The sequence below is a fragment of the Gasterosteus aculeatus genome, chromosome 12 (genome assembly GCF_964276395.1).
Source record: "Gasterosteus aculeatus chromosome 12, fGasAcu3.hap1.1, whole genome shotgun sequence".
In the NCBI taxonomy this organism is placed as follows: domain Eukaryota; kingdom Metazoa; phylum Chordata; class Actinopteri; order Perciformes; family Gasterosteidae; genus Gasterosteus; species Gasterosteus aculeatus.
The window spans coordinates 12,970,156-12,982,148 of NC_135700.1; the positions used below are offsets into that span (position 1 = coordinate 12,970,156).

Here is an 11,993-nt window from a genome sequence, read left to right on the forward strand (position 1 = left end):
CTCACCGTCGCTGCTGGCTCTTTCATAAAAAACGGTTCTCTGCCCAATTCAGCAAAACGTCTTCAAACAGAAAGACTGATTCATGCAACATGGCTGAGCACTGCAAAGCTTACTAGTATATGGCAAAATAAGATAACACCGAGTTACGTGTCAGTCTGCGCCCGAATTTGCAGAGGAGACGTGAACTTAAGTGCAACAGTGCGCATTTTTTCCCTCTTTGGTCCAGACTTAATGACCCAAACTACAAAGTGTGAAAGCAGCCCTTTTCTTTTTTGCACATATCTTTTTTATTTTATATCCTTTCATATTTTTATTGTGAATTCAATTGCACAGTATTATCCCTTGTTCCATTTATGCATCACCCACCATGACAATTTCCTCGTATGTTCGGCATACAAGGCTAATAAATGTTTCTGATTTTGGATTAATCACATCATTGTGTATCAAATAATCAACTTACCAGTGTCTTTGTCAATTAATACAAACATATTTTTTTTGACAGGAGCATCTCATTTGTTTATGATTTGCCAGAGAAATACCTAAGAACACATATTTGGTTTTATTCATATGTCATTTGAATGGTATGTTTTATCTTCAGGAGACACAGACAGAAATTACAGATGAAACCAAATTGTTTTGGGATGATACATAAAATCATAATAAAACAAATCATAAAGTCAAAAGCCCCCCCAAAAATATCAATCCTTTTAAATATACATATTTACAATAAACTGGCCAAACAATCTCTCGGGACAAACAGTTAAATAGAACAAAAACTTGACATGCTTCCCATGAACTATAAAACAGTTAAATACATTCAGAATCACAGATAAACACTTCTGAGATCTCACACTTCCCATCACTCAAAAACAGCCAGCAGTAAAACTATACGGCTGAAAAATGAAAGAAAGAAAAGCTTCTGGTCCGGACGGCATCTTGAATAAAATGAGAAATGAGAAATGTCAGACATTTAAAAACTAGTTGACCTAATTCGCAGAACAACTTTCCCACCACACAGAATAAATAAACAATAATCTGGTGCAAATGAACTGATGGAGGGTATTTGTTGGATGGGACTATGAAAACGTGTTTGTAACGACTAAGGTGATGTAATTAGTGTAAGACCTGCCTTCTGGCCACCTCAGCGCACAACACAGCGCACAACACAGTCGCCTGTTGAACCGTCCACGTTAATGCAAACAAATCCAAAATAAACTCCTGCCTTCCTGACTTTCGAGACCCTTTGACCTCATTCGGTATCCTGTATAAATGAACTTAAAGCATCTCTTATGGTAAGAAAATAAGCAATGACCCCAGCAAGCTATTTTTATTCTACAGGACACACAGCGTTGATGTCTCAGTCCTCCATTAAAGCGTATAGAGTCCACTAAGTTGTCTTTCAGTGAAATGTTCTGCAACAGAAGCAGACAGAGGAAGCCCACTGGTTTTGTTGACATCTGTCATCTGCACGTCAAAAGGAAACTGGGGTTCAATTCATTAATTTTACTTAATTTTATTACTTGTGCACTGCTGTCTTGTCTATTGTCACATTGTCTACTGTCGCGCACCAACCGCCAAGACAAATTCCTTGTATGTTTGGCATATTATGGTAATAAATGTTTCCTGATTCCTGATCCTGATTCAGGATATAAGAAACACCCCCCCAAAAAAACAGATAAAGACAAAAAAAGGTATTTCAATAATAGAAAATAAGAGTCACTGTAACTGTGTAGTGTGCCTTTTTTATGGTCTGAAATCCTCTCTACATAAAAAAAATCTAGTTAACAATTTCTAACCAGCTTCCCAAGCACTTCTGACCTTTGGTTTTCCCCAGAAAGCTTTTCATTTTTGGCATTCGACGGAGTGACAAAACAACACACTAGCTGCTCGTCACTGCCAACCGACGTTCCCCTGCGTGCCACTAAATGAAAATGACCGATTCAACAGCAGCCGTCCGCTACGGCGTATCAGTCAATGGCCTCATCAAATATGCCCCATCAACACAGCTGGAAGGGCGAAATGATGAATCTCTGGTTTTCCAGTCCATCTCTTGCTGGCACACTTTTGAAGGGTCTAGTCGGTCGCCTCAATTATAAGGCGATGCCCAGCTGAGAGGCAGTAATCCAAACCCTCATTCCCCGCAATTTCCACACTCTGGTCTGCACACTCACTTCCCTGATGTTCACAATCACTTATGTGGGGATTTTTCCCTTTCCTTGAGGATCAGAGACACAGGAGCGCATATCGGGGATGGAGGACGGAGGGACTTTAGCCACTAAAGGTACGATACACGGCCGAGGGGAAGAACTTCATTTGCACATCATTATTTCTGACATGATAATAGTAATATTTCGCATCATTCCATTTTTGCAGAAATAGAAAAATGACATTTACCAAACATTCCCGTTATTGAGCCAGCAGCTGTTAGGCAATACCAAATTAAGTTTGAGGTTTTTTAGGAAGAGTGTCACCGCTAAATAATTCAACTTAAACGTCAACTTCATGCCAATCCTCGTTTACATAAATTACATTTTAAGAAAAATGACTAGCAGCTGATGAATGGATTTCCAGAATACACAATACAAGATGAGCATGAGAATCAATAGCCAATATTGGTCAGAACATGTTATCAAGCTCCTGAAATTATAATCTAGTAAATCATTGGAATACTGGATCACGATTGACCACGAAATCCAACCACTTGGAAACAATTATTTACATGCGAGCTCATCTTTGATACACTGTAATATTTGGGGTTTCAATAGGTTCTTAATTAAGGACCCATAACAATGAAGATCCTATTTACCACTTAATTCAGATATTCATTCATAAAGGCTGAAAAGCTGAGAACGCACATGTCGAAGCATTAAACTGCCTAACTGTGTTCATCAGTGTTTCCTTTATAACAAAATCCACCCACCAACGTGCTAACCATCGTAATACGGATAAAATATCAAATCACCCAAAGTTGGCTTGGTTACGGCTTTTACCAATGAGTTTAAATTCCTAATAATTCAGCCTGAAAGGTTCTGTTTTATAGACCATTACGTAGCTTTTATGGGGAAGAAAGAAAGAAAGAACTATATATTAACTTATATTTTACAGACCATATGTTTAAAGTTAACAGTAACAAGTACTGTCAATTGTTTGCATAATCTTAATAGGAAATGAAACTTGTAAATATAAAAAAGTATAAATAAAACCTTTAGCTTAAATATTATGTTTCCAATCATGTGCAATCTTTTTCCGATATGTCATATATTAGTGTTGGCGGAGAACAAAGGCCCACACTTAAGAGCGTGTTACGCTCGTGAAGAACAAAGCCGGTGAGCTCACAACCCTCTTTGGCTGCGACACATTTCTCCTCACAGATCCTTTTCTGTCCCGGACCTGAAAGCAGCGCGCTGCTGATGGAGTCTTTTAGGCGCAGCCGGAGGGCGGCTGTCCACATGATGTCAACGTCTTACTGGATCAAATCATGAAGCGCACGCAGCAATGCTTTCTAAATAAAGTACGTGGAATACATTCTGGTGTGGAGTCATTTAACGCAGCGTGGTTACCAATCAAGTTTCACTGTGTGTCATCAGCGTGTTTTGCACACCAACTGACTGGATTTGTGGAAACGTTTCATTATCTACTATTCTAAAAATGTACAATGACTTACCAGCTTATTTGATAAGCCTCGACAATTTTATGCAAAGACCTTGACTTTGGCCCTTTTTGTTGACGTTGTTTCAGAAAGGAGTTGTTTTTTTAATCTTTGAGGCTGCAGTGACAGAGCGGTTGTTCTACTGGACTGCAATATATTAAAAAGTGGATATTTTTTTGCCAACAGGTCGACAAGAAACCTCCATTCTAAAAAAAACAACTACTAAACATCAGGAAGGTGTGACATTATAGTAGATCTGGCCTAGTTGTACTCTAGAGAGTACACACACACACACACACACACACACACACATTCTCCCCAGTTGCATGATAAGGAATGGTAAAATTAATCCTCACAACTGCTGGTTCATGTGAGACAGCTCTGTTCTAGTTTCTTTGTCTTTCAGTTTAGTTTCCACTACGTGTGTGTGTGTGTGTGTGTGTGTCTTTAGTTTCCCAGATAACTGACTACAATGAGGCTTTGTGGATTACACACAAACATGCTTTCAGAAAACATAATGCTTGATTGTTGATTTTCTCCCGTGGCACATAAGACAATAGATTTGCTTCGGATTAATGTCCTGTAGCTTTTATAGCTGGGAAACGGCCAGAAACAGGGAAACTGAACTCTTGTTTTTACAACCAAACCATCCATCATCAAGATGCTTCACAGATAGATCAGTAATTAGAGAAGACGATAATACAATCTGTGTGTGTGTGTGTGTGTGTGTGTGTATCAGAGGGACTTGCCAATTATCAGACTAGCTTCTTCGAAAGGAAAAAGCACTACAGGATAACTCAATGAGGATGTCTCACAAACACATTAAACAGCTCACAAGCGGCTCTGCTGTATTAATTAAACTGATTAAAAATGTGCCTCCAACAAACCCTGATAAGGACAGTATTGTTTCTCTGAACACTTGCTTCACTCAGAGCTGATGTAGCGATATGACCACAATATTTTACCCTTGATATTAAGTCATTTCAAATCTATATATATATATATATATATATATATATATATATATAAACCTATATATGTTTTCTGGCCTATTTTCGTATACTCCTGTAGGAATACTTGACAAATGAAAAGTGCGTATTTTCTAATTGTATTAAGAACTTTAGTGCAAAACGAAATCTTACATGAAGGATATAATAAATATTCTTATCTTACCATGTTCACATTCATGAGACAAATACAGAGTAATCAGTATAAAACATTAGTTTTGTTTTACACATTGAGATCAGAATGATACATTTAAGTAAGTATGTATTATTATATTGATGTATTGCCTAGCTGAACTCTTTATGAGACGCCTTGATGAAAGGAGCCAAAGCTGCAGGTATCTATGCACCTGACAGTACAGCGAGACATGATTCCCTGTATGATGATCTTCAGATCAACAAAACATTCACAAATGTGCATGAACTTGAGCGTGCTTTGTTCTTCATCGTCCCGGTACTCTAATTCAAGGTGGAGGGTTTTAACCCCCAGAGCGGACACAGGAGCAAAAAGCATCACATGCAAAGCCAGACTAGGACCTTATCAGAGGTGTCACTGCAGCAGCTTCGATGGGTCCTACCTGGTGCGGTGAACTGACTGCTTCCCAGTGTGGTGGGCCTGTTCTTTGCTCCGCTTACAGGTGGGGAGAACATCTGGAATGAAGAATATGGACATACAATTAGACCAAAGTCTAAACAGCGTAGAAGAATTTCACATTACGTGCTTGGGATTTTTCTAAGAAAAAAATACAAAATAAATCAAGTCACGAATGTGAGCTGATCAATTAGTCACGCTTTGATTTGCCTGATTCGGTCATCACACCTTTAAAATGCGCTCAGAGAGAGGTAAGGTCAAAAGTCCTCCTACCGCACTGAAATCCAGCAGGTCACTTAATTCCTTGTCGGTTCCGAGAGCGGCGATCCGCTGCTGAGGATTCATCCTGGAGATCTAGAGACCTGGAGACAACACAGTCCATCAGGTGGAGACAACACTGTCCATCATGTGGCACGCTGCTCGATTCTGCTCTATTCTGCAGCGCGGAGCGGCAGAAAGATGTCTGCGACGAGAGGTGATCGTTACGAACACGAGATATGCCCCCCGACCCCCCCAAACCAACCACCCCCAACACAACCTGCCCCCCGCGGAGAAGTTCAATCTCCTCTGGCATCGCACTTCGGTCACATCGTGATGGATTAAATAAAACAGTGCAAAACATTTCGCCCGCACCTGAAGTTTGTTGCTAATGATTAGAAACAGAAAGAGGAGACCTGCTGCATCGCACTGCTGCAGGTAACAATGTTTCTACTCCTGCAACACTGGACGTGACGCTCAGGCGACGTGGATAATGTCAGAGGTTTGCGTGGCGGACTCGGCGATGGTTCCAGTTTACCGAGACGCGTCACGTCCCCGCTGCTAGCCGGCTGAGGCTAGCTGCGCTTTCTGGTTCGTTTGTATTGAAAAAAAGCTAACGTGTTAGCATTGCCCTGCGAGCGGGTTAAAGACAATGGCACAGCAGAATACTTGCGTCTCTAACGAGGTGAAACGTGAATTACATACTGGCTCAAAATAAGTGACTCGTATTTCAAATGACAGTCTGAATATGCAGCTCCAGAATGTACAAAACGCAGTGATGGTCTTTTCTCAACTCCCAACTTCTTTCACTGGTCCCACAGCTTGAGGTAAACTCCCACTGATATTTTACCTTTTGTTCCGATGAAAATCCCGACTAGGGTGATCTGGTGAAGATGCGCTTTCTTGCAGTATGCCTCAGGGCAAAAATTCGGGTTTGAGCGGCAGTACGTGGTTAAAATATCCACCTTTATATTATGTCAGTTACGAGTTTCGCTTAGGCAGACATTTTTGGTTTGCAAAAGCCTCAGCACTACGATTGGCTATGTATCCCTCCGCCTGGTACGGTCCCTCACGGCAGGAGATGCTGCAGGAGTCCGCGCACCACACGTCTACCTATGGCTTATTAAAAGAGTATCTGAGGGATTCTAGAGGTCTTGCACAGGTCTTCCAGGATTTGCACTTTAGAGGCAAATACATCCATTACATTCAGAACTTTTCCACGTTGTTTTGTATGCGCACATACACACATTGCACAAAAGGCAGGGGTGTCAACAACTAGATTGTCAACCTCCTCCTCTGACGCCATTCCTGCAGCCATGCAGCCCAGTTCTTTGAATGAGTTCATTTCCCATTAATGGACATTACTAATACTCTTTTCTTACCGAATATGTGTGCTTTCTTGCCTCACAGGTTATCGTGGATTGTGGTTACTTGGACTGTTGTGGGTCCAGTTGTGGCCTTGACACTAACTGTTGCATCAGTTTAATTATTATTAGGATCTTTATCTTACTCAAAAACGATTTCTTACTTATTCTTATGTCTGCAATCCCGGTATAGGTTATTGCTGACTGCTTTGTCTTGCATGCACAAAATAAAAATACAACAGTACACCACTTCACTGGATGATTATATGCATATACTAAACATTATGTCATACAGAAACCAGTGGCTGATCAATTTTATTGGACTATTACTTTAGTGGCATGATTGAAAGAATGGATTTTGTTATTTAAAACACCATTTATAGCACAGAATCATTCCCTGTCCTCGGTGTCTGCATAGAGTGGTCGTTACTTCTTGAACGTGTCACTTTACTCCTCATGTTTGTCTTTATTCCCCAGGTTTGTCCTTGTCTTTAAGTAGAATACTTGGTACTTTATCCAAAGATGAAGAAATGTTTCATAACTGTGCGCCAACATAGTGTGGATCGATTTATACTTCACTGCAGGCCCAAACATGGTGAGTAATGGAACAGGCAACAAAATAATGATTCAGTACTTACGTGACGTAACAAAAAAATAAGAAATGAGATCACAGCTGACTTGTTAATGTTTGTAGCGACTATGCTTTTATTCTGAAGGGCTGGAAATGGTTGGCGGATATCAGGCAGGTATTTGAAAACAATCCAGGTGTAACTTGTTGTTATTTAGACCAGCATCCTTTTATTAAACAAACACACAAACGAGGAGCGGCTGCCTACATGGCTAAACAGCGGCGGAAAGCAACAAACCCCTTCAACAAAAACATTCATCACACTTCCGCCCCGGAGGCGAGAAAATCGAAACCAGCACGACGATCCGAAGAAGGTTTGCTAGCCAGAAAGGAAAGCGACCGCCTGCGAGTGAAAACGAGGATAAACATCTCCTACAGCTTCACCAGGTGGAGGCGATTCAAAGAGGAAAAGAAACTACGATGCGACGCAGACGTCGCGAACTAGCTCTTGAACTAGTGAGTTTTGGCTGGAAGCCACAGCTGTCAAACGTATGATTGGGATTAAAGCACCTCGGTTTTGATATTAAGTATTTTTGTAACAAACTCAAATGGTCATCAAAGCTCGTGAAGCAGTTTATTCTAAAATGGTTTTCCTCTGCAGGTCTGCAGTAACACGCTTCTTCTTAATGCCGCATCTGACAGCTCGACTTAGCGATGCTGCAATGTTGTGGTGCCTAAAAAGTGCAAACTAAAATGTGTATTTGAGACCGTAAATACGGCAGCATAGATGACCTAAACATTTCCCTTTGTCGCCAAATGTTGTTAAAGACCCCCCAGTCCGTAAAACCGAAAACTACACAACCTAAAATCCCAGGGCAGCGTGGGGACTACTTTTTCCTCCGCGCTGTCGAGAAACCAGACCAGAGAACCCAGTGTTAGTTAGATTCATGTTGGCCATGCCTGTGGATTGGACACTTGAAACATGTTTGATTAAAATATCAGTTTTTTTAGAGGTCTGGTAAGACAACTCCCTTGTAGATTCATTGTTTCAAATGCAACTGTAAGAGCGTTAAATACATCTGCTCAAATGTTCTTATTTGTAGGTATTCTGAACCTATTTGGTTTGTCATTGGCTCCAGTTTAAGTGATATACGACTGCAGTTGCTGGAAGTGAAAGGGGAGGCAGACCATGACGGAAACGTATGACTAATAATGGAAAATGAGTGTGTGGACTGTGAAGCAGCCACAGTGGGGGATGAGTTTTGAAATGTAACCGCAAACAACATGTTATCTTAACACCCCACAAGATTATTCAATTTCAATACAAGAGAAATGTCTTCGTTTTCAGATCCTCAAGTAGCTGAAAACAGTCCCAGGATCACCAACACCTTTAGCTTTATTTAATCCCTCACATCCACACTTTTTTGTTTCAATCATTAGTTTCAAGATGAGTCTCAAACTCAATAAAAGCTGTGAGCTGTACGATTGCAATAAGCATAAGTGAATAGGACATATTTATGAATCGCTGGGCACAGACAAAAGTCTCAAAATACATTATGGGTATTTCAAAGAAAAAAAGTATAAATAAAACAATGTGGCCTTACAAAGCCCCCTACTTTTTAAGAACAGTTTTTAAAGTGAACATCAAACGGCGTCCTAACAAAAATATATATGTCTGAATATCTCTGTGTGCAAACTCTTTTTATTTTACTTGAACAAATGTGAGTTAAACAGGTGAAGACCGGTGCAGTGCGTTGATAAAGGTTGTGTATTTCAACCTGTTTCCTTTAAAAGTTTGGTTGGTCGGTTGTGGGAGTTGTTTCTGAGAAAAAAAGGAACTTACACACACACACACACACACACACACACTTTTGTTGTTGTTGTGTGTGAGAGAGAGAGAGAAACACAACTGAAAAACAAAATATTTTGTGTCAAAATCCCATCACTCTTTATCTTTATCTTTTAAGTACATTTTCTTGAACCAAGTCTTTTAACGCTACTTTCATTTTGAGTTGCTTTTCGTGTACTGTAGACAGTCTTCTCCTCTTAGTCCTGATTCTGGTTCCGCGGGCCTTCCTCCCCTTCAGCCTGGTCAGCTATACAGACTGGGTCACTTGAAGAAATAGAGAGCCTTTGGGCAATCCAACAACTTAACCATGTGGAGTTTCTTTGTCATGCAACTCAATGCCATTAAAATCTTTAAACAACAAAGATGCCTTTTGAAGATTATTTCTAGAAGTATAGTAACTAACCAGCTCATTTAGACCAAAAACGTAAACTTTTACACAAATATCTGTAAGGCGTGCAGGAGGAGAGGATTTGTAATATAAAACAAATGATCTCATTTCCTGAAACATGGTCACACAGCAGCACCACTGCCCTGTGTTGTTAACTCCAGACTGCCACCTGCTGGACAAACATCACACAAAGTTTACCTGAACTTCTTCATTGATGAAAATATCCAAACAAGCAAATTGTTTTGACACATACTGCATATTTGTTATTTATTTCCAAGATTTCAGGAATTGGACATATTTCAGTTGGTAAACAAGAGAAAAGACCAACATTTAGTTTTAGAATAATTTAAAATGTACATTGGTTAAATATTTTTTGTTCTTTGAGGCTCTAAGGTTGCCATTGGCTACCATTTTGAGAAACTGCAAACTAAATATGAACCTCATGGACAAAACATAACCCAATGTGTAAATCTGTAGTTCTGAATGCATCCAACGATGGCAGGCATAGATTTCTTAGACTAGCTCTTTTTAACAATACATTAAAATATAAACTCAGGGTTTACATGTATCCTGCAAAAACAGTTTAGTCCCATTGTCCAATCATGGAAAATGAGTTTGAAAAGTTAATTGTCCCGGAAAACTTTCGATTTCGTGAAAAAGATTCCTTCATTCTTCTATTTTCCTTTTGCTGAGAATGAATTTCTAGCCTCATTATCAGATGAGGTCCACGAAACAAATAACATTGAATGTTACCAGAGACCCCGATAGATGCAGAAAGTGGTTAAAGACCACACAAAACACAAAAACCCAAATTTGATGAAAAAAAACGTAGGCAAATACGGCAACATCAGAGTGTGCAGCCAACTTTTCAAGAACCGAACATACAAGCAGAACTTATGAAAACAACGCCCTGAAAAAAAGAAGGCTCATGTTAGAATACAATTGAAGTAAAAAAGGAAAGAGAAGGGGGGCGTAATGATATTAACATGATGTCACCCCTGACCCCTCCCAAAAGGCCTGAGGTAATGGAGGTAAAAGTGATGGAGTTAAAAATGTCTGTACGTTATATATTTGGTATTAAGAGGAATCCTTACATCTCTTTCATGCCTGTTGTATGCGATTTCTTGTCTGTTTTTCGCCATGTGTCCTACCGTGTATCCTCATCGGTTATTTTGAAGTGAAAAGAAAAATAAAGGCATTTCAACACAAAACAGTGTACCTTAATTTCCTAAACTCCAAAAGTCATAATTGTCCCAGTGTTGAATGTTTTTGCGATGGTAAGTATGAGCCTGTTCATTTCACAAGGATCCATAACTATTACCTTCAAATGATTCCGGATCATTTAAAAGTTGCTTAAGATGACTAAGAGCAGAAGGGGAAAATCAAGAAGTAAAAGAGCTGTAAAGAATTCAAAGCACTTTCTCTTTTTTGGCTACTGACCAGAATAGTATTCTCTTAAAGCTCAATGGTGGTTGAAAGCCATCATCACGTTTCAGGTCACAGGTCAAGATGTGGTTAAAAATGCAAGCTGGTAATTTTAGCTTTGACAATATCCTGTTCAAGAAATGTCAATAAAACAAACATACAAGTTGTGATTCTTTTTTACACTATTAACTGAATCTCAACTTGGTTTTAAACAACTTATAACTATGTATCGTTTCAGCTCTGAGTAAACCTTTTAGATTGTGTATCTTTATTTCACTCTAAACATCAGGTTTCATAGTAAACATATGTTTAAAATATTTACTATTGTTTGAAGACTCATAGTTGGGCGCAGATAGACTTAAAACAAGGTGACCTGTAACTCCGGTGTGCCAATAAAGTTTGCATTCATAGCATTTCCAGATACGTTTTTTTTTGCCTGATGCTGGTTGGGTTTTTATTTTTTTACAGTTATAAAAAAAAATCCTCGATATTGATGACCTCCACCGGAACGTGTATGCCAGAGCCGTCGCACTTTGGGTGTGTATCGACCTCTGAAAGGTAATCTGTCACAACCTTCCCCTTTTCAAATTAATGAATTGCAGTGGGACTTCTGTCATCGTCAGCAGCCACAAAAAATGTCTAGACCACCTTTTTTTTCATCATAAAAATGCTTGACGACCAATAAAGTAAATTTTTGCTGCATAAACCTTTAAGATTTAAATGAGATAAAACACGTTTATAAACCGTTCATAGAGTACTTAAACGTTATCTCATTGTTTTTTATTTAACATTTTGTTAAATAGTTGGGAAAAAAAATAGAAGTTGAAAAAAAAATCAACGGGATGGTTTGTTTAATCCGTATTCATTTGTATGTGTTTGTTGCAAAGGACTGCAAG

At 39.3% G+C, this 11,993-nt stretch overlaps 1 protein-coding gene across 7 annotated transcripts in view; it reads right to left on the reverse strand.

Moving 5' to 3' along the window:
* Positions 1 to 6,561, reverse strand: part of tcf12 (transcription factor 12) — a 58,621-nt gene extending 52,060 nt beyond the window's left edge. For 4 of the 7 annotated variants that reach the window (XM_040165263.2, XM_040165245.2, XM_040165254.2 and 1 more), the window contains exons 1-3: positions 6,354 to 6,561; positions 5,519 to 5,607; positions 5,232 to 5,304 (exon numbers count right to left, since the gene is read on the reverse strand). In XM_040165263.2, coding sequence (XP_040021197.1) covers positions 5,232 to 5,304; positions 5,519 to 5,590 — 145 coding nt within the window. In that variant the 5' untranslated portion in view covers positions 5,591 to 5,607; positions 6,354 to 6,561. Of the gene's footprint in view, positions 1 to 5,231; positions 5,305 to 5,518; positions 5,608 to 5,878; positions 6,094 to 6,353 lie in introns of those variants that run through there. The other 3 variants (XM_078084829.1, XM_078084830.1, XM_040165229.2) reach the window with 1 other exon arrangement.
* Between the last annotated feature and the right edge of the window lie 5,432 nt (positions 6,562 to 11,993).